Source organism: Schistocerca serialis, chromosome 4 (assembly GCF_023864345.2).
Source record: "Schistocerca serialis cubense isolate TAMUIC-IGC-003099 chromosome 4, iqSchSeri2.2, whole genome shotgun sequence".
Lineage (NCBI taxonomy): Eukaryota > Metazoa > Arthropoda > Insecta > Orthoptera > Acrididae > Schistocerca > Schistocerca serialis.
Window position 1 is genome coordinate 903,852,286 of NC_064641.1, and position 24,884 is coordinate 903,877,169.

A 24,884-nucleotide genomic window follows, 5' to 3' on the forward strand; every position below is an offset into this window, starting at 1 on the left:
TGATATCCTTTCACTCTGAATTTTAATCCCAATCGTGATGCATTCTTTCATTTCCATCATTCCTTCTTCGATGTACAGATTGAAAAGGAAGGGTGAAAGACTGCATCCGTGTTTTATACCCTTCTTAATCCGAGCACTTCGTTGTTGGTAGGCCACTCTTATACTTCTAAGATAAAACAAACTTTATACACATACTACACCATCATTCTTGATGTTTACATATTAACTTGTCAACCCAGCCTCTACCAACGGGAGACCAGTTTATTGAAACCGTCACTGTAGAACGTTTGACATGTTGACGGAGCCAGAGTCTCGCCTCTGCTTGCACTGCTTCATCATTATCTAAGTGACGTTCTTGAAGGTGATCTCAAAGTTTTGGAAACTGGTGGAAATCCGACGGGGCCAAGTGGGGACTGCATGGCGGATAATCGAACCCAATGCGTCAGACTGTTCAGATGTAGCACGTCATTGATGCCAATGGAATCATCAGTGTAGACAGCTTTCATTCTTCTATGGATTTCTATTGGAGGCACGTTTTCTACGAATAGAAACTCGGTTACAACCACGGAGTGTGTACAATTAGGGCATCGTCATGACGTCACAAGAGTCAGGATGGTGAAACATTATCTTCTGGTGGAAATACTTAAAAAAAAAAAAAGACAGGTTGCATCACTTACAGGAGTACTACTCGTTCTTATTATACTCCTGTGTGTAAAGCAATCACATTTCATTCGTAAGTGGTCCATCGAAGCGATATTTTCTGCTAAGTACACGAATTTTAGTTACGCTGAGTACTTTTAATGTAGTTGTTTTATTTCTGTAATTTGACAATAGAATTCTTATTAGCACCACTCGAAAAGCGCTCTGGTGTTCTGAGCGCTGTCAGAAGGAAGTGCAGCAAACCGTCCAGACACAGCAAAATAAAGTTGTCAGCATTTTCAGGAAGATGATGTAGACGGAACGTGGATTTCGTCATTCCGTGCAAAAGAATATGCTGGGTTAGGACAGCAGCGTTTTCACGCCATATACTTCGCTTCTTGGTTGTTCGAAACGCGCAACAAAAAGAAATTTACATTAACGAGACACAAATGCGTCGTACGATTGGCTCACATATCCTTTAAGACCAGAAAAATGTCAGAAAATGCCTTCTTGACGCCGTGTTATTCGTGGAAGTACTATAATATTTATTGTTTAGAACAGATGTGTGGACAAGACAGAAATTAAGGACAAGAAGTAATTTTAAACAGCAGTCCGCTAATATTTGGGACCCGCTAACACGTCGGCACCGGCTTCAAAGCTATGTACAGCGTTACGTCTACAGCTTCACCATCTCTCGTTATACCTCCATGATTACAGCGTGGTATTTCTCACGCATTGACACAGTTAGGGTACGTTATGCACCGCCATATTAAACGAAATAATACTGAGCCCTCTATCGACAGAGTGTTGCAACTTGCGTCAGCGGAGCGGGAAAGTCGACCGAGCGACACGCATGACATGTAATACCTCAACCAACATTGAGAATGGAATAGAAAATTCGAAGATATTGTTTTTGATAACGCCGTTGTAATATTCAGCATCCTCTGCGATACTTGTGTACACTGTTTATCAGCCAAGTTTCACTTCCGTGTTAGGGACAAGTATTTCTAGCTAAGACTTTCTAACTCTAATGTAGGTATTTGATGCTTACAAGTTTAAGTTTTTCCGGAACACATTTTCTTTCTGTTGGCGATCTGCACATTACATCCTCTCTTCATCGTCTATCGTCGCTCATTTCGTTATAAACGGCAATACTACGAAAATTGTCATCACAAGAACCTTATTTTGTCGTCCATGATGAGTTACGAATTTCAAAGAGTGCAGTTCAACTTTCTTTATGTTCTCTTTCTTTCTTCTCCTGTTTCGATTTACCGTTTCTCTACGTGAACAACACTGTTATAGAGACGATGGCAGTCTCAATGAATTTCATGGCCGCATGCAGCCTAACCTAACCTAATCTATCCTCAATGTGCATTTCACAACATCAAAATATGTCTTCTATAAGGAACATACTTCAACGGGCGCTCGATCGTTGTAACAAATTTGTTAACATAAGATTTGGAGCACAAAGCAAGATTCGAAGTATAACATAATTTTTAAGCACTCTCCTTCAAGCTGGAATTTACGGAACAAGATCAGGAGTGGGTGAATGAATGAATGAATGAAATTTGGAAAAATAACTCAAGTGTCAGGTTTTGTATGAGGGGCGTTCAATAAGTAATGCGACTCATGTTTTTTGTCAGCTAACTTCGGCTGAAAAATTGCGGAACTTTTTTGTGGGTCGTCGTTGAATATTCCAGCATCAGCCTCCGTAGTTTCATGATGTTCCAATAGGTGGCGGTGTTGTACGTAGCCTTCAAAGTGGCGTTTGTAACGGAGGTGCCTTCCACACAAAGAACTGTCACTGAGTTTGTTTTGGCAGATACGCGTAGGAGCTGGCAGAATATCTACGGAGACCTGACAGTGAGCAAAAGCACGGTGAGTCGTTGGGCGAAGCGTCTGTCATCGCCACTTTCAAGGTCGCACAAATCTGTCTGATCTCCCGCGTGCCAGCCGACTGCACACAGGTGTGACTCCAGCAATGTTGAAAACCGTGCGGACACTCTCATTCGAGGTCGTCGACGGATCATAATCAAACAGATCGTTACTCAACTGGACGTCTCTGGTGGTAGGGCTGACACACTCCCGACAGTTAGGGTACTCAAAGGAGTGAGCTCCTCTGGGTTCCTCGCCGCCTGTGACCATAAGGAGCAAAGAAGGACCTTATGTGTGCAGTTACTTAATTCCTACGAGACTGATCGTGACAACTTTTTGAGGAACATTAGCAAAGGAACGAAGCATGAGTTCATCACTTCGAACAGGAAACAAAACTGGGATCCATGGAGTGGCGCCACATCACCTTTCTCCGAAGAAAAAACTCAAATCTGCGCCCTCAATCGAAAAAAGTCGTCGCGACTGTCTTCTCGGACTATAAATGGGTTATTTTGTTTGATATCCTGCCTCACTGTGATGTGTGTTGAAATGTATTGTGCTGACTTCAGAAACTGAAGAAACGACTTGAACGTGTTCGTCTCCACAAAAATGGAAACAAACTTCAGCCTGACAACACAAGGCGTCACGTAAGTCTACGCACCCGAGAGCTCACAGAATTCGTTGGACTGTTCTTCCTCGTCCTCTCCACTGCTCGGATATCGCACCTTCCCACTTGCATTTGTTTGGCACAACGAAGGATGCACTCCTCCTGAAGCCTTATGTGGATGGTGCGGAGGTGGTTGTTGCCACAAGATATTTGCTTGGACATCGACCAGTAGTCCGCAACCGGTAGCTGAGTGGTCAGCGGGACAGAATGTCAATCCTTAGGACCCGGGTTCGAAAATGGTTGAAATGGCTCTGAGCACTATGGGACTAAACATCTATGGTAATCAGTCCCCTAGGACTTAGAACTACTTAAACCTAACTAACCTAAGGACATCACACAACATCCAGTCATCACGAGGCAGAGAAAATCCCTGACCCCGCCGGGAATCGAACCCGGGAACCCGGGCGTGGGAAGTGAGAACGCTACCGCACGACCACGAGCACCCGGGTTCGATTCCCAGCTGGGTCGGAGATGTTCTCCGCTCAGGGACTGGGTGTTGTGTTGTCCTAATCATCATCATTTCATCCTCATCGACGCGCAAGTTGCCGAAGTGGCGTCAAATCGAAAAACTTGCACCCGGCGAACGGTCTACCCGACGGGAGGCCCTAGTCACACGGCATTTGCATTTATCTTCCAGTTGAGTGGAACCATACGGGCATGCGGGACCTCTCAGTAAGACGGTCTAAGTTTATCGGACTGAACGGAGATTGTGTTGAGAAATATTTATCCAACACCCGTAGTAATACGAAAACGACTAATCGTTTCCCCATTAATTTACTAGACAGAGTCTAACTGAAGAGTGAAATGGGAAATAATTTCTGCGAAGAAAGCATTTCCTGCTACGAAAGAAGTAAGCTGGAAGGGGGGGAAGGGTGTTCAGGAGAGTAGGAGGACGTGGGTCACTGCAGCAGCGCCCCTCCAGTTTGCGCAGGGGACCCGGGGCCCAACGCAGGTCGCAGACGCGATTTGAGGGAAAGCTGGTGTGTCGCGGACGTCGCCGCTGATTCCATGGCTGCATTCCGTAATTGGGTTTCCCAGCACTCAGGGCCGCCGCGGACCGCCTGTCCAGAGCACCTGCTGCTGCACCACGGCGCGGCCTGCATTGGGGAAAATCACGTTCTCGAACGGTGTCAGACACCCGCGAGGGAAATGCAAGCTGCCCGCTTGCTGATGTTGGAAACGTGTGTGGGACCTATTCTAACTTATTTGGTTGAATAGGTGTGTTGCAAAAAAGATACTTCTCTGAATTCTCTGAAATTTCTAAGAATGTAATACCTTATCTGCTCATAAGTCTTTAGCAAAAACACAGACAGGAATATTTATCGCACTTAATAGTATTTCTGAATTGCAATAAGCAGAAAGAAGCTTATATATATATATATATATATATATATATATATATATATTGATTGGCGACTCCATGGAGTGCTGTGTGTACAATGAACATAGTTAAATTAAAAGGAAGGTCAGCGTTGGCCGTAATATTAATGGTTTATTGATGGCAAAATCGATTTTCAATCACATAGCGATCATCTTCATTGCTGGAAGTTAAAAATTTCACATAGCCATCAGTGAATAAAAACAAAAACCCACAAATACACCTGAGTATGAACAAACTTTTGGAAAGAACATACCTGTGGTGTACAAATTAAACTCAGAGACACTGGTATCAAGTTATCAGTAACCAAAACTGAGAAGCGATCACAATAACTGAAGCCGCTGTTTACATTTACCTATACAACAGACCTCGGTGTGACAGGGTGTTGGAACGCCCTCTATGTGGCGTGTGTCACGTGAAGACTTAACAATTCTTTATTTGCCAAGACATTAGCACAACATACCAAAGTGCACTTGCAAATCATTAATTGAATATTTCAATTTTGAAATTGTACATTAAAAACGCATAGGGGGGAAATGCACATCTTGCCTACATACGCTGGCGTGTTATTATCAAATAACTTAAAAAACAAAGAACCAAAAATTCATCACATTACCATTTCATGGTCCTATTAGTATAAAATAACTAGAGTATTCAAGAAGAAGAATATTAAAGTAGGTTTTGCAACTGAAAACAGGCTAGGCAGGCTTCTAATGAATAACATTCATAAACGCAATTACTTGCAAGAATCAGGTGTTTACAAGCCATGTGTAACGCAGGGTACACCGGAAGGAAATTAGAACGAGGTTCCGTGAACACGTAGCACTTCATAGGAAAGACATTGCGGAAAAATCGAATTTCGCGGCCCATCTGATAGCTACTGGACATCATTGCTCTGGCAGGTGAGGTTGCTACATAATGATAAAATGTTATGTTCAAGTGTTTTGGATAGCCCTTGCGCTAGGACCATAGTCTTAGTGTCAGTACAGGATGAAAGTACGAATATTACGTACTTCCTCCTGCTTAGGTAAATGGAGCAAATCTATTAGTTCTTTTTGCTTACAGTCCATGGTGTGCGTGGTGGGAGTTACGGAGGCACCATTAGTTCATGGGCGGTTCCTCGAAAAACCCACAGAAAACGAATTTCTACTGTATTTTCGGAGTCACCAGCGGACGAGAATGCAGCCGCGGATTCCAAGACGACTACGCACAGAAAATTGACGAAATTTTTACGACATATACATAAAACCCTATCTCGATTAATCTTGAAAATTTTCCACACATTTTTAACATTTTCCGAGACACACAGTTTCAAATTTACCTACTTGTCTACGTAAAATGCGGTGTGAAACAAAAATGTTGCTTACAAAATGACTTAGAGCGTATAAAAATGATGTAAACTGTTTACGTTATCACCATAATGGTTCTGGGAACTCCGCGATGTAGTATCGAAGTACATGAAACCCATGCAGTCGCATCTCATACCATTTCCTTCAAAATTAATGTCTTCAGTATTCATTTATTTGACTGCCATTTCTGTGAGCATGAACCATTACACTGTTACAACAATGCCAGCTGCTGGAATAGATATATTTAAAGGAACTAGTGCACTGTTTCAGTGCAGATGGCAGCACGTTCTAAGCTGCTTACACCATTTTCATAGTTTCTATTCATCCATACAGACCTTAATAGTGGTTCCATAAAACAAGAAATAACATATAAATACGACCATTTCGTTATGTTTGACATACGTAATACACTATGGAATAATGGAAATGAGATGTTGTGTAAATAATCCAAATTCATGTTCCCATGGCAGTTTTATTGTTAAATTGCAGAGAAAAGACATAATAAGCTCATTTAAACGAAAAGCTTACTACCCGTACATTGGAATCGAACTAGAAGTTCAATCGAGGCTTGGGATTCTCGTACTGTGTCATGTGTTTGTGTTGAAGTCTTACGAAACTGGACAAAAGGGAGGAAACAGTCACTCAGTTCTGCAATACCAATGGTGTGATGTGACTCTACACTGGCTGTTACTTTTGTAAGTGCAGCAGCTTTAGTGCAAAGAACAAAACAGGAATTATATACCCGAACCTGCCATGTGCTGTAAGATCAGTGGTTACGTAGCTTCGGTATTCCTATATCTAAGCCACCTATAAGCAGTACTGAATTTATTTCACAAACAGCCAGTGACAGTTATTCATAATAGTCACTTGCCTCCGACTAGTTCGTTCCTCAAACATCAAATGCGGCACAACCATTATCATACGCCAGGATAACTGAGATAGTAAGGTATTCAGACTACCTCAAGGATGCAGCTCAGCTGTTAAGTCCCAGACTACAGGAAAACAACTTACTTGCAGCTGATGTCTTTTTACACGAACAGAGAAAAAAATCTGTTTTGCAGATCTTCATTCACGAATAAAACCTAGTTTACTGTAAAAATAATAAAGAAACTGGGTTCTGTTAACTGTGGAGACTATTTGTCGATTCTAGTAAAAGAAGTCTTAAGGAAGTGCTGCTTCATAATGCTAATGCCCTGTCTTCAGTTCCCACTTGAACACTCAGTACAGGTTAATTACAATTATAAAAGTTTGAGTTATGTTTAGCAGAAAATTAAATATGATGAACATCAGTAATTTCTGTATACAGATGTGAAAGTGATATTTTGCCAACAACAGATATACACAAAAATACGTATGTTATTTGTGTGATTTGGATAGTAGAGCAAGACACAAATATTGTAAAGAGAAAGTCTGACACCAAGTACTAAGTACATAATAAGGGATAACATAGTGGATTCAAAGGAAATTCTTTTGTCACCTCTTGACCAATATGGTGACTGAAGTTTCTCAGCGACAAATTTCTTGCTCTGTCTTAAGCCAAAGCCAAAGAATGAATCTTCGTGGGTCCTCAAACCAGAGTTCTGTCTAAAGACATGACGTTTGAAGCCACTGTAACATCTAAAGAGAAAAATGCTTGGAATGCACAGAAAGAAGGTACGGACAATTTTCTTGAAAACAATGAATATCCTGATTATCTCATAATTATGAACAACATGCTACAGAATTTTAAATCATTGCGGTGCAACATCAGTCTCAAATTACACATACTGTTATTACATTTGGACGTATTCCTATAGTTTTCTGGGTGGCTTGGCCAATAGCTGACGTTAATTACGAATTTTTATCGTTGGGTATTGGACTAAGGGTGACACAGGAGTGACGTGAGCAAATAATCTTAAACAGTCTGTAATCCTTTTGTATAAAGAATTTCACACGTCGACAGGCTGGTTGGCCCCATTCCGAACAATATTAATCTTCAAGTTCAGTAAAATACAGCTCTAGAGCAAACAGGTGGTGGTGCCGCTTAAAAGCAAAGGTTCCATCAATTTTCTTACAATTACAGCGGTGGTGCCGCTTAAAAGCAAAGGTTCCATCAATTTTCTTACAATTACAGCTGGTAATACAGCAAGGTAAGAATGAGCACTCTTATTAATTTTGTAGACTACTTGTAATTTATAACTTGGTTACATATATATAACCAGTAAGAGAGTTTGATGTGCAATCTGAATTGTAATGTTTCAGTTAATATATTTGATGTGGGGTTTATAGCGGTCAACACGACCGGCATTGACTCCACGACCGTCATCCGTATACGTAACAATGGTTTCGAATTTACTCTCATTTACTATTAAAAAAAGTCTTGATCACGATTTATTTATCAAGGTGACCGGTTTCGACCACTACTATGGTCATCTTCAGACCATTGAGTAGGAACCTCTTTCTGTTGGAGGATCACAGTAGTGGTCTAAACCAGTCACCTTTATAAATAAATCAATACTGTTTTTAATAGTAAATGTTTGTAAGACACTGATCACTGCCACTCCCACAATGTATCCAAAAGGAATTACTCTCATTTAGATGGTGAGAAATCGTAAAACAGTTTCGAATAAGGCCACATGGGCACAGGAGCAGTTGCAAGATGCTTTTTTGTTGTTGTTGTGGTCTTCAGTCCTGATACTGGTTTGATGCAGCTCTCCACGCTACTCTATACTGTGCTGGCATCTTTATCTCCCAGTACCTACTGCAACCTACATCCTTCTGAATCTGTTTAGTGTATTCATCTCTTGGTCTCCCTCTACGATTTTTACCCTCCACGCTGCCCTCCAGTACTAAATTGGTGATCCCTTGATCCCTCAGAACATGTCCTACGAACCGATCCCTTCTTCTAGTCAAGTTGTGCCACAAGTTTCTCTTCTCCCCAATTCTATTCAATACCTCCTCATTAGTTATGTGATCTACCCATCTAATCTTCAGCATTCTTCTGTAGCACCACATTTCGAAAGCTTCTATTCTCTTCTTGTCCAAACTATTTATCGTCCATGTTTCACTTCCATACATGGGTACACTCCATACTAATACTTTCAGAAAGGCTTGTAAAGATGGGTAATCTATAAGATCAGTGGCGAAAGAATAAAGAAGTATTCTGACTTGGCAAGACAGCCAAGCCACTAGGAGAGGAAGCCGAAAGGCACGCGTTTAAGCTCACGCAGGCTGGCGTGAGGTCTGGAACAGTTAAACGAGTCTCGTAAATAAAGTACGGAGCTTCTGGAATACTTAACTTTAATGCATAATTGGTGAACATCGGTCTGACGGTACATGCATCACAAGATAAATATCAAATGATAATGGCGCCTTGCTAGGTCGTAGCAAATGACGTAACTGAAGGCTGTGCTAACTATCGTCTCGGCAAATGAGAGCGTAATTTGTCAGTGAACCATCGCTAGCAAAGTCGGCTGTACAACTGGGGCGAGTGCTAGGAAATCTCTCTAGACCTGCCGTGTGGCGGCGCTCGGTCTGCAATCACTGATAGTGGCGACACGCGGGTCCGACGTATACTAACGGACCGCGGCCGATTTAAAGGCTACCACCTAGCAAGTGTGGTGTCTGGCGGTGACACCACAAGAAGTCTTTTCAGTTTCCTCCCAGAGAGAATAAAGGAGGGAATAGGTCCTATATCGCTGTTCGCGGTTCAGCGGCAGAAAGAAATTGCAGAACACGTCAAGAAGTTAGCAGTCGCGTTTCATGACATCGGTCCTCTGGATCTCAGAAGAGTTTCATATGAACTTGATCAAAGGAAAAAAATACTTAACAGCTTCTGCTTGGTTGCGCGTATAGCTGGTAGAGATAGGTTAGAGTGTTTGCTGAAGAGGAATCTCACCATTTCTGTAAGGTAGCCAGAATGAATTGCGTGAGATGAATTCAAGGATTAACTAAGGAAGAAGTGTCCACATTCTGCAGTCCTCTATCTGAAAGATCCAGCAACTCAAATGACACTCAGGATGCAATATCTTCCAGCAAATAAATTCGTTTGCAGAAACGTCTCCAATTCCAGGTCCCAGCAACGCTACAAAGAGTATACAAGGACCGAAACGGCACCACTCACTGTCCCTGATTTCCACACGAAACCATTCTAAGAGAAATCGAAGGCTTTGCAGAAGAGCATATCAGTCCATCAGAAGGAAACTGTAGCTCCTAGGAGGAGTCTCGCCGCTGCATTTCGTGGTACTACATCGGAGACTGACATTGACAACCTGTGCGATGCTAATTCGGTCAATGATACTGAAACTGACGGGGAAAACTGCGCAGACTATGGAAAATATGACGAAACACGCTGCAGACTGAGGTAAGGCGTTCAATCAGAATTCCTATTACTGGATATAGGGTCCGACTGTTATGCAAAACACTGTTTATTCTTGTTACTCAGACATGTTTCGATACCTCTTTGCCATCATCAGTGCGTTCTGTTCATTGAACAACTGTAAAAAATGAACATATTTTAGATTGTAGTTGATCTAACAAAATGAGGCTTAGAGATTTTGTTCATTTTTAGCTCCTACCTTGACTTTACATTATATGGTTTTGCAGGACCTTTTGTATGGTATCCTGCAAAGATAGCTTGTCATCTGCAAACCAAACGTTGTAAATGTGAATTTTATCAGCGTCAACACATCCCTTGACAAGGGATTTGTTAATATGTTACCGTGTGGTATATGTTACCATATGAACGTAAAAATCAAGGTAAGAATAAAAACGAACTCAAAAATATGTTTAGGACTCATTTTATAAGATCCGTTACAACCCAAAATATGTTCATTTTTTGCAGTTGTTCAGTGAACAAAACACACTGATGATGGCCCAGAGGTGCCAAACACGGTTGGATAAAAAGAGAAAACAGTGTATAGGCGGAATCTACACCCAATAATTTTAATTTCAAAGACGAAAAAAACATGCCTGCAAAACCAGAAGATGGATAGTCAGAATTACGTCGCGTGTTTTCTCAGTCACCTGGATGCGAAACTGATTTTCCCCGAGATCGACGTCTACCAGCTTTTCCATTTTTCTGCTAATATTTTGCGTCAGTAGCTTGCCGCCACTATATATTAAACCGGTTCATCCGGTAATATTCGCATCTGTGGGCTCTTCTCTTCGTACAGGAATTATTACATTCTTTTTGATTTCTGAGGCTTCATCGTCTGTCTCACATGTCATGCACACCAATTACCAGTGGAACAGTTTTCTCATGGCTGACTGTCCAGAAATTCGGAGGGAGTGCCACCCATTCGCCTTTCGGAGAGTGCTCTGTCAAATTCTTCTCACAGCACTTTATGTCCCATTCCATTTGCGTTTACGTCCTCTTCTCTATCATCAAATACGTTTGCTTCGGGTACTTGTAGATCCACTCTATATTTCTTCCATCTTCCAACCTTGCGTTTTTTGCTTAGCACTGCTGCGTCATCTCAGTTAATAGTGATCGTACCTGTGCTTCTTTTTTTCTCTGATGTTTCTTTATTTTTTCTACATAGGTCCTTTCAGTAGTCACGTACGATATTACATTGTTGCATTTCTCGTTCAGCAATTCTTACTTCGACACTTTGCACTTTCTTTCAACATAATTTTGGTTGTTCGTATTCCATTTTGCCTATATTATTTGTCGCTTTTTTGGATTTTCTCGATACAGGATATTGTGCATCATTCATGAATTTCTGCCGCGGAGGCTTCTTTTCATTTCCCACGTTTTTTCGCCCTGAAATTTCATCAGTTTCACTCGACAGTTTATCAACAATAAATTACGGTCAAAGCGCCCGTCTACTTGTGGAAAACCTTTGCATATTAAGTTATGCTTTCCGGACACTGTCTTCCCATTCTACATTCCACTTATACAACCTTATTTCGTGATTTCTAAATCAAGTATTAGCAATAATTGAATTGTGCTGTGTTCTCAGCCATAGCGCCTGCTATACACACAGATACGCATACACACATAGATACATACATACATACATAGACTGGAGTCAGGAGAAGTTGGCGCCTATAATCAATATTGTCAAACCGATCACTCACAAGAGATTCCGAAGACGTACGAAGTCCATTTCTGTGTTACAACGACACAAATCGAGGCAATGGTTCGGTGGCCTTAAGAAATATCGGAAGCAGAAGGCAATGTTGTAAAGTTGTGGCCTCCACGAGTGGTGAAAGTACAAACATTAAGAAAATTTTTCAACTTTAGACAGCTCCGTCAGTGATATACGCGCATGTTAAATAGGCGAATAATTTTGTGTTTTAGTTTGGCGAAGTAATGGCACAGATTCCTTGTGTCTTCCAATTAATCGTTAATACTCAACAGCCTTCTGAATTAGACAACAGAATCATTAAAGCGAGATACACAAAAGACGTGGTCTGTACTAAGCAGACCCACTTATTCAACCAAAGACATTCTCGAACGTAGTTTGAAAATTCCAGCAGGTCAAGAAATCACGAGATAGACACTGCACTGTAGGTAACAAGAAACAGGGCATCGCTGCAGATTCAGCGAAAAGTGTCGACAGGTTGCAAAATTCCTTGCTTGTAAAAATGTCTATCCTGACCGAGAAGGTTAATTAAGAGCCGGACACGTCTTTAAGACACAAGCTGTAATTATTGTGTGCAATGGAACGGATAAAGCGGTAAATTTACGGCCCTAGCTGTGGATCCTCAAGTGGAGAATTACAAAGAACTAAAATTGATATGAATGGAAGGAGATAACAGAAACAGGCTTTGAATTAACACGTAACGTTATTCAATTAAAACAAACATTCAACTGATCTGTCTACTAAAGAACATCAGTTGGCTCACAAATATCCCCCATATGAATTCTGCCAAGTGATCTTATTGATTTACTGCCTCATTCGAATAACCCAGAAAACATGGTCCTTAGATGGAACTAATGTTCTGAAAATTACTCAGGTACTTCTACGTAAACAAATACAGTAACTGTTGACCTTACAATTATTTAGAAAGTCATGCATCTACTAAAGCAATACTAGACTTCAGACTGATTATCGCGATGATTTGAGCAGATCCACACCAAGTATTGTCCTACGTTGTCTGTGCTGCTAATTATGCTCACTGCATTCACCAGCGTGAGATGTATAAAGCGTCACCGTCATGCATGTGGTTATGTGGCATTGGAGGAACGTTGCGCTTCCACTGGTTGAACTCCGGACCCTGCTCGGCTAGTAAGATGAGCGTCAAATACGCACAGCTCTCCATCCCCGATGGAACGTTACTGCTGCACACGAGATTCGCACACTTCCTCGTTTCTCCACCGACTCCTACACTTTTAGCTGAACCGCATCGCCTTCTATTCTTTGCAGCCAAATCGGTCACGCCCGTCAATCTCTGAATATGAACATTCAGCTGGCCAATTCCAAGGTGCCAGATAATACGCCTATGACTTTTCGATTTGCCAGTCTCCTTTCAAAAAGTTATCTTCTTTGCTTCATCTTCGTGACATCACAAACATTTTCTGCCAATCACTCGTTTTCCCGCCCAGCAACTAGCCTCGCATCTGACGTACTCAAAATGTAAAATTCTGTGCCTTAGGCTGGGCTCTTAGGCTTCTGCAAGCCATGTTTCTTTGGCAAAATGTATGTCTGTTGTCTACAGAAGGCACTCTTCAGAGCATGTGACGCTGCTGGTCTCCCACTGACAATCTCCCTTTCCTGACCTCAACTTGGCTGTAGGGCAGGAATCGGTCATAAAAGCACAGTATCAGACACACTACGTGGCGATTCTGGCGTGCCGACCTTAATGGAGACGACACGAGAGGCTACCAGCCAGTACCGATGTCAGAGGGCCGCTGTTCTCATTACGTCGGTCTCTGGCCTGCCTGTCCCAGGTCCAGCATGCTTCCCGTTCCTAAGAACTCACAGAAAGCGTAGAAAAAAAAAACAAAGAAGACCTGCACTTTGTTATATGTCTTTGAACTGAAGTTAGTTAGAAATTAGTACATACAGCCAGTGTAATCCACTTAACTTCAATAGCATTATGATTATATTTTGCCCCATCGTTGTTCTGTAATCAGTATACTGCAGCGTTACTGTCTTACTAAACGAAAATATGCATGCGAAATGGCTCGCCACTTTTCAAGGTACGTCAAGTAATTCAGACCGTGACATGCATACATATGTTGGATGGTGGAGAATAACTTATTCAGTGGAAATGCAGGCTTTCTTGGCGAATTACGATAAAGAATTTTTTTGTGGTTAACACGTGAATAGTGCCTTTGTTTTGTTGCAATGCTTCAGGAGAAGTGTCGGATTTGCGTTCAGCTCGTTCGTTTACATCTGCTGGGGTGTAGACTTCTCTGCAGAAGGGGTAGTCGTCGGGCCAATTTCCAGAAGAAACGTCATGAACAGGGTAAGTGATAGGGCGGATGTGTGTCCGGGCATCAATCCGTGGTGCTGCCTGCCTATTCTTTACGCTGCCTCCGTCATTTTCACAGCAGAGTGTTCCTACCGTACTTCTGTTAACGCCACACTCCATGTGGGGCTGTGTTGCAAACTGTTGTCCTGGGTGACAAAATCATCATGCACTCGTATTTCCACAATCTCTCTGATGACCAAACCCCAGAACCCGTTGTTGAGGCAGAGCACCTTTGTTCAAAATCAAACATTGTGTCCTCTGTTTACGCAGTGTTCTACCACTGCAGACTGGCCAGTTTGGCCGACATGAACGAACCTCACTTGTTCGAGACGCATAGTTGCATCTGACCGACGTACTGCATACCACACCCGATTTTATAGAAGCCATGTCCCTATAGCCCAAATCGGTCTTTGACTGACACGACCAAGTACTGAAGAGACACCGCACAGAACCTAGTTTCGGTACAACTTTTGAAATCCAAAATTTGCTTGGGTCGTCGAAGACCAGCTAGGGTCACTGGCACCCAGGTGGTACAGTATCACTTACGAGTGTGAATGTAGTGAATCGGCCAGATGCAACGATGCATTTTGCAACACTGTTCCGAATAGGTAAGGAGCGTTCGTATCTGTTGCAGGCCGGAGTGGCCGAGCGGTTCTAGGCGCTACAGTCTGGAACCGCGCGATTGCTACGGTCGCAGGTTCGAATCCTGCCTCGGGCAAGGATATGTGTGATGTCCGTAGGTTAGTTAGGTTTAAGTAGTTCGAAGTTCTAGGGGACTGATGACCTCAGAAGCTAAGTCCCATAGTGTTCTCAGCCATTTGAACCATTTCGTATCTGCCAAACCGACAAGTCTGCAGTGGCAGAGCTCAGCATCAACGAAGGGCACTTTTGTTTTTGATGAAACATAGATGCTGTGCCGCTCTTATTGTTTGTGTGGCTCCAATTGGATTCCACATCTCGTTAACAAAAATACGCCATTATTCTCAGTGGTCCAGCGACTATAAAGGAAAATGACCAGGACACTTCGCTTCATTGGGAAGAGTAGGCAACTCGTAGAAACAATGCGACAACAAGACGCTATGTGTCGGCTGGTAACCCCAAAAGCTGTAATCAAATTAATCAGCGTCATTACTGGACAGTACTGATAAAGCAGCTTGCAGTCTTGCTAGGGACTACGGACTCTGGATATGCCACTCCATAAACAGGGACAGGAGAGTACTGGCAGCGTTACAAGGCGACAGCAGCGCAGACAGGCGGAGGCTAGAGAAAAAGTATCGGCGGAGTACTTGCAGATGGCGGGAGGGAGGCCGCCGGCTGCCGTACCGGACTTGAGGACGTCCGTCTGGTTGGCGGACGGCGTGGCGATCAGGTCGAACTGCGAGAGCTTCATGTCCTCCGCGATGGCCACCGTGCGCTGCCGGTTCCAGCGGTACACCACGTCCGTCGTCGTGTAGCCGACTGCAACAGCACGCCCTCCATCTGTACTGCGCAGCAGGTGTGGCTCGATGGGCAGAAAGCACACTGCTAGCTCTAGCCAGGCGGATGCCCAGATTTACACAACGCCCCTCCTTTGTTAAGGTAAGTAGTACCTGTTGTCCTACCTTCCATCCACATATCGGTGTGCCCCAAGATGTGGTCCTGTCTCCTTCACCCCATCTCCTCTAGACGGCTGATGTGTCCCTGATACCTGCTCCATTGTGGACGACGACACCTCCCTCCTTCCCCTCCACCTAATCCTCCAACCATATCAACAGCCCCTCATTTCTAAAATGCCCCCTGCTGGTGCTACCCAAGTACTTCAAAACTACTCTACCAAAATCTACACCATAGACTAAGGTCGCTTCTCTCACACTGATTTCGACCTCACCAGCACATACCATCCGATTACCATTTCGGACTAACTGTAGACTGACTTATCTGAACCCTCTAGACAATGGCGTCTGTGTTCAAAAAGCTTCATGTTGTTAAATGGATAGGTGCAGGTATGTTACATGCACATGTAGAGCAAAATGACGCTACACTGAAAACAATATCAGACACAACTTAACCCAAGCAGACACTGCTACGAGCCGTGTTTTTTAGGTAAGTACCGTTTTGCCACACCGCGGCCGCAGCGCTGCGGTCGGCGTTCTGCGCATGCGCACTGGGTACCTACATCTGTTGTCTATGCACTGAAGCTATTACTGTCTGATTCTTCCTTGTTTACGTTGTGTACTGAGTGAGATTAAGGAAAGGCAATCGAGTATAGATTTAAATGTCAGGACGTCGTTTCTGGAAGTATTTGTATGGAGTGTAGCCATGTATGGAAGTGAAACGTGGACGATAAATAGTTTAAACAAGAAGAGAATAGAAGCTTTCGAAATGCGATGCTACAGAAGAATGCTGAAGATTAGATGGGTAGATAACATAATTAATGAGGAGGTACTGAATTGAATTGGGGAGAGGAGGAGCTTGTGGCACAACTTGACTAGAAGAAGGGATCGTTTGGTAGGACGTGTTCTGAGACATCAAAGTATCACCAGTTTCGTACTGGAGGGTAGCGTGGAGGGTAAAAATCGAAGAGCGAGACCAAGAGATGAATACACTAAGCAGATTGAGGAGGATGTAGGTTGCAGTAGGTACTAGGAGATGAAGAAGCTTGCACAGGATAGAGTAGCATGGAAAGCTGCATCAAACCAGTCTAAGGACTGAAGACCACAACAACAACAACTCAGTGTTTAAGATGCGTCCGATAATCGTGAGTCCCGCCGACTGTGAAGTACGGGCTGTTATAAGATTTCTTAGTGCTAACGGCCTAAAAGCGTTCGATTTTCATCGTGAGATCTGTTCAGTTTACAGAGAAAACGTTGAGTGGTGGAATGGTAAGAAAGTGGGTGAGAGCATTTAAAGATGGCCACACAGATGTGCATGATGAACGTTCGCGCGTTAACGAAATTTTGGTACAGGAAGTGGACAATAACGTGAGAGAAAACAAACGCTTTACGATTTCCTCCTTGCGGGATGACTTTCCTAATGTTTCTTGTAGTGTCTCGTATGGCACTGTGACCGAGCACTTGAATTACCGAAAGTTGTGCGCACGTTAGGTATCAAACATGTTGACGGATGTGCACAAAACGAAACGTTTAGACAGTGCATTAGCTTTCCTTGAGCGGTACCACAACGACTGTGATGATTTCTTAAGCCAAATTCTTACAGGCGATGAAACAGGGTGGCCTATGTCACACCAGAATCAAAGCGACAGTCCATGGAATGACGGCATTCAGATTCACCCAGAAAAGTGAAGTTTAAGCAAACAATTTCCGCCGGGAAAACATGTGCACAGTTTTTTGGGACAGAAAAGGAGTATTGATTGTGGAATTTCTGCCTTGTAATGCGACAATCAATACAGCAGCTTACCTTAAGACATTGCACAATCTGCGCCGTTCAATTCAAAACAAAAGACGTGGCAACTTGAGCAAGGGCTTCGTTTTGCTGCAAGACAATGCCCGTCCGCAGTGGCGAATCAGACCAAAGATCTCATCACATCTTTTCGATGGGAAACTCCAGATCATCCTCCGTACAGTCACGATCTTGCGCCTAGTGAGTACCATCTGTTCCTGCACTGAAGAAACACCTGGGAGGTCAGCGTCTTCAAGACGATGACGAAGTTAAAACAGTGGTGATGCAGTTGTTAACAAGACAGGCAACAGACTTCTGTGAGGAGGGTTTTCAAAAATTGGTACAACGTTATGACAGGTGCATCAGTATTGACGGAAATTAGGTAGAATAGTAGATTACGGTACAGGCTTTAATGTAAAAATAAAATTATTTAGATATCTTAGCACGTGTTTTTTTTTGTTAATTTCAGAACGCTATTTACTTAAAAAACACGCCTCGTATGTAATCCAACATAGCCAGCACCAATATCGCAAACATTGTTGAAACGAACGAATGTCTGTATAGCACCTTACCAGTGCTGTTCAGATACAATCACCATTCCTTCCTTGGCTATCTTGTATCATATTATGGTGTATGTGTCTTTCTCGGCTATAGTTGCACTGCGAGAAAGAAATGCGTCACTCTCAAGGACTCTATTGCGTGACACAAGGGTACAATATGTGCTTTCTGAAGGGGTTTAGTTTTAGTGATTTGTTTGTCATTCTCATCGACAATAAGATGGCGCTCAGATGGCCCGTCTGTGCGCCATCTGTTTTGGCTCTGCAGGCAGTAATATGCGAGTTTACAGCTGAACACTGCTTGCAACATTCATTCTAGGGTGCAACAATGCCCTTACGACGACTACATACACCTGTTGAACAACCTCGGCCATTTCAGTGGGATGGCCATGGTTCAAATGGTTCTAATGGCTCTGAGCACTATGGGACTCAACATCTTAGGTCATAAGTCCCCTAGAACTTAGAACTACTTAAACCTAACTAACCTAAGGACATCACACACACCCATGCCCGAGGCAGGATTCGAACCTGCGACCGTAGCAGTCCCGCGGTTCCGGACTGCAGCGCCAGAACCGCACGGCCAACGGGGCCGGTGATGGCCATGTGGGCCTGCAGGAAGCTAGGTGGATACATCTAGGGATTGCTGCATATGCCGGTGGTGTGTCGCTGCTTTCGCAGTGTTCTGTGCGACATTCCCACTCCCGTAGACCAGGTTCTGGATATCCGCATACCACAGACACAGGTCAAGATCAACGCATCGTGCAGCGTTGGTTGCCGATCGGACGTCATCCAGCGAAGAAATCCAGGCACTTGTCGAACCAGCTGTGTCACCAATGATCGCTGGAAACCACGTGCTTGCAGCACGACTAACAACACGCCTGAATCTGACCAGACTATCACTGGCGTTACATCACCAAGCAAGACTACTCTGACGTCTTGATATAGTCGACCGGACAGTGGAATGGCAGTCTGTTGCCTTCAGTAATGAGAGTAAATACTGTCAGTATGCAGAGGCGGACGTACACGTATGGTGTGGACCTTGTGAGCGCCTTTTTTTGCATGCATTCACTCTTGGCACATTTGTCACACCCCAAGGTTGATGGTTTGTGGCCCTTATGGTGTTTCTGCAGGGCCAAGTAACCCGCGCCCACTACAATGCACAGGATGGTTTTCACCATGCTGCTACGATTTCTTCGACAGGGAGGAGATGTGCATTTTCAGCAGGCTGTCGACGTCGACATACCGCTGGTGCGATGCATCGTGCTCTTTGTGATATACAACAGCTTTGGCTAACAAATCAACAGATCTCTCGCTATCTGAGCTCGTATGGGACTTGATGAGGCGGGCACTTAGTCGTTCTCCACAGCTTGCAAGGACCATAACCGAATTGCTACAAAATGTGCAAGATGCTTGGGACAATGTATTGCAGAGTGTGGTGTCACCGCCAGACACCACACTTGCTAGGTGGTAGCTTTAAATCGGCCGCGGTCCATTAGTACATGTCGGACCCGCGTGTCGCAACTGTCAGTGATCGCAGACCGAGCGCCACCACACGGCAGGTCTCGAGAGACTTACTAGCACTCGCCCCAGTTGTACGGACGACTTAGCTAGCAATGCAACACTGACGAAGCCTCGTTTATTTGCAGAGAAGATAGTTAGAATAGCCTTCAGCTAAGTAAATGGCTACGACCTAACAAGGCGCCATAGCACTTGATAGTTATCGTATGAAGCATGTCTCATCAAGAACAATGTATACAAATGATGGATTAAAGTTAAGTATTCCAGAAGCTACGTGCTTTTCTTTATAGCATTCATTACGTATCCTGTTTCAGACCTCACGCCATCCTGCGTGAGCTTATAGCGTGCATTTCGGCCTTCTCTAGCTATATAACACAAATGCCATTCGCCACCTTTCTGATCATTAGCATGCGATAATGGACGTCTGCAGTGCCATCAGAGGGGTAAACAATGCTATGATACTGCTGTCTGAGCAGCCTTCACTGTGACACGTGTATTTCATTTGGTCTGAAGCTTTTATTACATAGCCGGCCGGGGTGGCCGAGCGGTTCAAGGCGCTACAGTCTGGAACCGCGCGACTGGTCGCAGGTTCGAATCCTTCCTCGGGCATGGATGTGTGTGATGTCCTTAGTTTAGTTAGGTTTAAATAGTTCTAAGTTATAGGGGACGGATGACCTCAGAAGTTAAGTCCCATAGTGCTCAGAGCCATTTGAACCATTTGTTATTACGCACTCCTGCAATGATGAGCTTCCTTTCACATCATTTGTCAATAAAACGGCGTTGTCCTTGAGAGTGTAGCAGTTTCTTTTCGGGAGGTGTATATCTGATACTGGTTGCAACATTTTAGTTTACATATGCATCTAATGTCTCTAGACCTATCTATTCTACAACATAACTCTTCAAACAAATGCGTCAGTGCGTAGTGGGCAGCCAAGGTGAATATTGCTCTTTAATTTTTGCTTATATCTACTCTACAATGTAAGGCTTGAAAAGTCATATCAAGTAATTTGTATTTTGTATTATACGTGCTATTTAAATGACTTTTCAGGGCCAGAGAACGAAGACTTAGTATATCAGTGACTGCGATAAAAATGAACAAAACACTGCCTCTGAAGTTTCTAAGGTACTTAGCACTTGTTTTTATCAGACTCTCTGTTCTTTAGAGACAGCCACTTCCCTCGCTCCCACCTTGGCCCTTTTGTAAGCATTTGTAAATTTCGTTATTAATTAATATGTTAACATAAAATTGTGTAAGCGTGTTTATCTCAGAGAATAGTAGTCACATTTAGACAAATGATGGATTGGGTTGCGTTTGTGTAAGTACTAGTATCGCTTTCCAGAATAACTGGTTGCCAAAGAACAATTTGCAGCTATTTCTTACATCTCATGCAGATCGCTACTAACGGCTGGAAAGGTTTTCAAAGCCTGCGGTCAGTAATTCTAAACGAAGTCGTAGCGCCATCAAATTGACGAGCCTGTGATGATTAATGTTATAAACGCGTTCGCAAATTAGGAATTTCGAGCCCATTATTCCGGCAGCGGACAATGACACGACATACCTCAATCTCAAAATCACAATAATGAACAATGTTTGTTCTGTTGGCCATATAATTCTCCCTCTCCGTCTGAAAGAGCGAGTTATACTGGCTACGTCGTAAGCAGGACATGAATTTTATACTGTATACCCTGTAATAATTTTGTTCTTTTGTGTAACGTTTAATGTACCATGGCTATAAATCGATGATCCATTGACCTATAGAGATAAAAGGATAAAATGTACTAAACTATGTAAAAAGCTTAAATCTGGAAGGAAAAGAACATGAAATTAAGGAATTATGAATTATTATTGCCACAATTCTTGGCGTATGCAGCACCAAGTAGGGAAAAATGCTCAATGCTTTTAAATTAAGCAGGTCCGCTTCAGGAGAAATACATTTCGTGGGAGTTGAGATGTGCTCTTTCGCATTTACTTAGCTTTTTTAGAATTTTTTGTAAATGAAATTACAGTATGTAGAAATTTCGCATGATGGCGTATCCGCGTAGATAATCGCGCGTGAGCGACCAGAGTGTTCGGAAAAAGTTACCAAAGATACAATTTGCCAAAGCGTTAATGAACTGTAAAGCAAAAGTGATGACGTTTTATAAAGCTACTATCCCTTGTTATGGCGTTAACTCGCCAGCAGTCGCTGAAAATGTCACGAACTATAACGGAAAATGAAAATATTCAGATGTTTAACGGTGAGCCAGCCGATATAAACATAACGTCCTACCCCACCAAGAAGTATTACGTCGCCAGCTGAATATGACGCGTATTCAAAAACCAATATCATGATCACTGGTTCTATTTCTGAATTTGACACTAAGAATATAAATCCAGCAATTGATGCAGATGCAATGTTTTGTAGCCCCGCTGTCGGACTTGATAATGTAACATCAACCCGCACAACTGAAACCGTTACAACAGCGCAAGATCGTCTTCAGTTGATTTCCAAAAAAATTAGAAAGCATCAGTCAAAACCAAGAAGGCATGAATAATAACCTGTCTTTTATTAATCATAAGAAAGACAATATTTCTAATTATTTTCTGCTTTGAAACAACAAATGGAGCAGGTTAGTGAATAACTTAGGAATCAAACCAAACAGTTGTAAGCAGAAGTGGCTAAACACGTAACAGAGGTGTTACGATACGATTTGGATAACATAAATATCGAAATATCAGATTTGCTGGAAAACGTTAAGTTCCTTCCTGAGAAGGTAAAAGATTTGTCCGAGAGTTTTGACACTTTGCTACTAGAGCAAAATAGTCTGAAGCTCACCGTGAAATGAGGAGTGTTGTGTGCAAAAAATTAACCTGCTGCGCCCGAAGGCAAAATGGGTAGTTTTCAAAAGAAGTGGATAGTCAGATTACCGGAAATACGAAGTAGAGCGCAAGAAAGTGACAGATAAGTCACTGCGGTATGTGCTGAACAAGGTACATCAACAAAAGCTATCAAAAGCGAAAAAACGTTGACTCAGGAATTGCCCAACTGGCAACCAGACGTTCAAGATAAACTAACTGATTGGACTGATCGAGCACAAAAGCAATTACATACTGTATAAGGGTAAACTGATGATGGACGAAGTAGAGAAGATATAAAATGTAGACTGTCAATGGAAAGGAGACCATTTCTGAAGAAGAGAAATTTGTTAACTTCGAGTATAGATTTAAATGTCAGAAATCGTTTCTGAAAGTATTTGTGTGCATTGTAGCCATTTATGGAAGTAAAACATGGACGACAAATAGTTTAGACAAGAAGAGAATAGAAGCTTTCGAAATGTGATGCTGCAGAAGAATGCTGAAGATTAGATGGGTAGACCACGTGACTAATGAGGAGGTATTGAATAGAATTGGGGAGGAGTTTGTGGCACAACTTGACTAGAAGACGGTATCTGTATGTAGGACATGTTCTGGGGCATCAAGGGATCACCAATTTAGTCTTGGAAGGCAGCGTGGAGGGTAAAAATCGTAGAGGGAGACAAGAGATGAATACAGTAAGCAGATTCAGAAGGATGTAGGTTGCAGTAGGTACTGGGAGATGAAGAAGCTTGCAGAGGATTGAGTAGCATGGAGAGCTGCATCAAACCAGTCTCTGGACTGAAGACCACAACAAAAACAACAAGGGTAAACTGGTGATAACACGTCACAATGCGCTCAAGTAGATGGGGCCAGTGGTTACTACCATAGTCCGATGTCGCAAAACAATGCGCACAATGACGACGCGTGTTCAGGTAGAGAATTGTCGCTAAGTTACACTAGTAGGAAGTTAACGGAAGGACGCACTCCTACTTCTTTCTTGCTCGGAGAAAGTCTCCTCAAACACAGACACCTTCAGGTGTTAACAACAGAGAAGAAACGTGTATATCCTTTACTTTCATTAATTTATTTAGAAATTATTGCATAAAACATGATCTTAGTACAAATGATTGAGTTTTTCACAGGTTTTATCCATGGCGGGGCTGTGATTGCGTTATCACTCGTATAAACAATTCAAAAATGCCTTTCTGCACACTATTAATCAAAATGCGTTCAAGAAAAATTAAGACATATACTCTTTAACCCAGAATTATGCAGTCTTAGGCAAGGAAGTTGAAGAAAGTATTTTGAGAAATATTTGAAAAAGACTCGCATCTGTGATGAACCTGTATCCGATAAAGACATCCTACGTAGTTTTAAAGGCAAGTTGACGAATCACATAAGAGAAAAGCTAGTGCAGAAAACTGAATTCATTTGGGAACATTTTTTACCAGCACTCAATGGTTCAAATGGCTCAGAGGAATGTGACTTAACTTCTGAGGTCATCAGTCGCCTAGAACGTAGAATTAGTTAAACCTAATTAACCTAAGGACATCACACACATCCATGACCAAGGCAGGATTCGAACCTGCGAGCGTAGCGGTCGCTCGGTTCCAGACTGTAGCGCCTAGAACCGCACGGCCACTCCGGACGGCTATCAGCACTCAACTTAACTGATTTGATAAATGAACATGCAAAAGCCAATAGTAATAGAAATAATCATAGGAATGCGAATGGAATGAATTAGGCAACGTCGCCACGTCAGCAGCATTGCAACAATCACGACCGATCAGCTGACGCAGCCGTTGGATTTGTTGCCCCGCCACGGGCGCGTCTAATGTCAGGTGCTGTTAGGTATGTAAATGTTTACTCTCCCAATCATACGAGAAGGAGGAGGAACGATGACAGCCGCCATCAAAATAATCGAGTGCACCCCTGGAATAATCACAGTTACCGTAACCAGTGGTGCTGCAACGCACGATACACATTACAGTTCAGTACAACACAATATACTCTGAAGAGCCAAAGAAACTGGTACACCTGCCTAAAATCACGTAGGGCAAAAGTGCCACAACACCACGTGGGATCGACTCGACTAATGTCTGAAGTAGTGCTGGAGGTGACTGACCTCATTAATCCTGTAGGGCTGTCCATAAATCCGTAAGAATACGAGGGGATGGAGATCTCTTCTGAACAGCACGTTGCAAGGAACCACAGATAGGCTCAATAATGTTCATGTCTGGGGAGTTTGGTGGGCAGCGGAAGCGTTTAAACTCAGAAGAGTGTTCCT

The 24,884-nt window shown here is 42.9% G+C and overlaps 1 protein-coding gene across 1 annotated transcript in view; it reads right to left on the reverse strand.

The window, feature by feature from the left end:
• Positions 1-24,884, reverse strand: part of LOC126474839 (gamma-aminobutyric acid receptor alpha-like) — a 274,065-nt gene that overhangs the window by 68,659 nt on the left and 180,522 nt on the right. The window contains exon 6 of the mRNA XM_050102317.1: positions 15,632-15,766. Within this exon, the coding sequence (XP_049958274.1) occupies positions 15,632-15,766 (135 nt within the window). The remainder of the gene's footprint in view (positions 1-15,631; positions 15,767-24,884) is intronic.